Below are 2,293 nucleotides of genomic sequence, written 5' to 3' on the forward strand. Positions count from 1 at the left end.
TTCCGCACTAATACCATACTTTAAGCTAGCTAGGTGTGTTAATTTGTAGTCATAGCCAGCTCAGTCCCAAGAAAAACAGTAAGGCTCATTGTTACCTTTTTCATTGTACAGTATATCAAGTTTAAGCTATCCCTGTAATAATATCTCTGCTTATGGGGATTGTCTGAAACTCTGAATAATATTTGTTTTTCTTTGTCAGGTACTGTCTAAGTACTTCTTGATAGTCAACGAGTAATGAACTTCACCAAAGGCCGAAATCAATTCAACATTGCTTTCATGAACAACTGAATGATGAACAACAGCAGAGCAATGGATAACTTCAATGACGCTTTCATTAAAAACTTCACAACAATTGCCCTGGGTGTAATCATCAACTACATCAATGGAACCTTTGTGTATATTTTCTTCAAGAGTCATGTCTTCTACAGTGACCCAAGGTATATTCTATACATTCACCTGGTGATCAACGACATGATTATGCTGTCTTTTGCAGTGATGCTACAGGTTATAACATATGTGCTTCCATATGGCCTGAATATGTTTGTTTGCTGTATGATGCTTGTAATCACAAGCACAACCAATAGAAACAGTCCATTGAACTTAGCAGGCATGGCCATAGAGCGCTACATTGCTGTCTGTAAGCCCCTGCATCATATTCAGATCTGTACAGTGCGTAGGACCTACATCCTCATCTGCCTCATCTGGAGTGTGGCAGTCATCCCTGCACTCAGTGACATCATCATTGTGCTAGCTACTAAACCATTCACAATTTTTTCCACAGGCGTTCTATGTTATAACAATGCTGTTTATGGTTCCCCATATCATGAGGCTACATCCACGGCGGTCCATATTGTTAACCTGTCATTTGTATTTCTGACATTGTTCGTTACTTATTTTAAGGTCCTTTTTGCTGCAAAAGCTGCCATAACAGACCCAGCGTCGGCTCGAAATGCTCGTAACACAATATTGTTACATGGGGTTCAGCTTCTGTTCTGCATGCTGGGGTATATCACGCCCCTAACCAATATGATTCTCTTGTCTCTCTTCCCAAATAAGCGAACAACCATTCTGTTCTCAAATTTCCTTTTCACCAATGTTTTGCCACGTCTCTTAAGCCCAGTGATTTACGGTTTAAGAGATCAGAAATTTGCCAAGTATATGAGAGTTTACTATTCATGCAAACAATATGATATCCAAATAAAGCCCACTGAAGTTCAAGTGAATTCAAAAAAGCGGTAGGGTAAATTGTAACCTGTTCATAATCATATAATTTAAATCAGAATGGGCTGGATGTGTCAACTGTGTATTGAAGTGTTGATCTGCACAGGACCTGCATTTTCATCGCCCTCATCTGGGGTCATCACTGGACCCACTGATATCATCACTCTGCTTGAAACCATAAAAATATAATCTAATTATAATTCTGTGCTTGCACCTTGGTCTTTGTGAATTACTAACTAGTCTCCTCTGTTATTTTCTGTTACATACTCAATATTGTAGCAACCTTAGCCCAACACCTAGCGACCTCATCAAGGGGTTTGGATCTCTTGGCGGAAGGTGTTGGGTTGACAGTTGCTGGACATGAGTTTGAGTCCCAGTTGGGGCTACCACCTGAATTCGCTACAATATTGAAATGACATTGGTAGAACACCTTGCAACCTCTCAAGAAGTTTGAGCATCTTGGTGTAATCTGACAACCCTCTGAATTCACGAATTCACGAATGCCCAGAGTGCACTCTGAGTGTACTCTAGCATTCCAGATTGAATTTACGAACACACCCCTAGAGCGTTAGTGACTGTAACTGAGCTGCTGGCAATAGTTGAATTACCTTTTTTGCAGACATTTACTGACACCGGTCATATTCAGCGGGTGTTGCTCGTTTGTAAATTCATCAGTTATTCTGCGCTCTGACACACTCAGACCAGAGTGCTCTGAAATCGGAGTAGATAACCAGAGTGAACACACCTAATATCTTGGAAATTTAGCCTGATGTTAAATACTCATTCTTATATTCAGCACAGTACAATGTCTGGAGTTTCATATTCATGTGTAACATGATACAGTATAGAGTTTATGTATACAGAAAACACTTGTTGCTACATTGCAATTACTTTAGAAATCAGAGCGCACTCAAATGACTAGCCGGGTCTTAAGATGCTCTCGTTTGATAATAATTCTGGGAACATATCTATCTTCACATATATTGCATTGTACAGATTGTACCTGCAGTATAAATACCATATTTAGGCCGGTAAGGCTGTTGGACACCAGATGGTGGTATTGTCAAAAGAA

The 2,293-nt window shown here is 39.9% G+C and overlaps 1 protein-coding gene across 1 annotated transcript; it reads left to right on the forward strand.

Moving 5' to 3' along the window:
• On the forward strand, positions 1-1,239 carry LOC110528946 (odorant receptor 131-2-like). Its single transcript, XM_021611116.2, has one exon. It carries the CDS (start codon positions 289-291, stop codon positions 1,237-1,239), a length of 951 nt encoding a protein of 316 aa, XP_021466791.2. The 5' UTR covers positions 1-288.
• Positions 1,240-2,293: the final 1,054 nt, after the last annotated feature.

The sequence above is a fragment of the Oncorhynchus mykiss genome, chromosome 7 (genome assembly GCF_013265735.2).
Source record: "Oncorhynchus mykiss isolate Arlee chromosome 7, USDA_OmykA_1.1, whole genome shotgun sequence".
Classification (NCBI taxonomy): domain Eukaryota; kingdom Metazoa; phylum Chordata; class Actinopteri; order Salmoniformes; family Salmonidae; genus Oncorhynchus; species Oncorhynchus mykiss.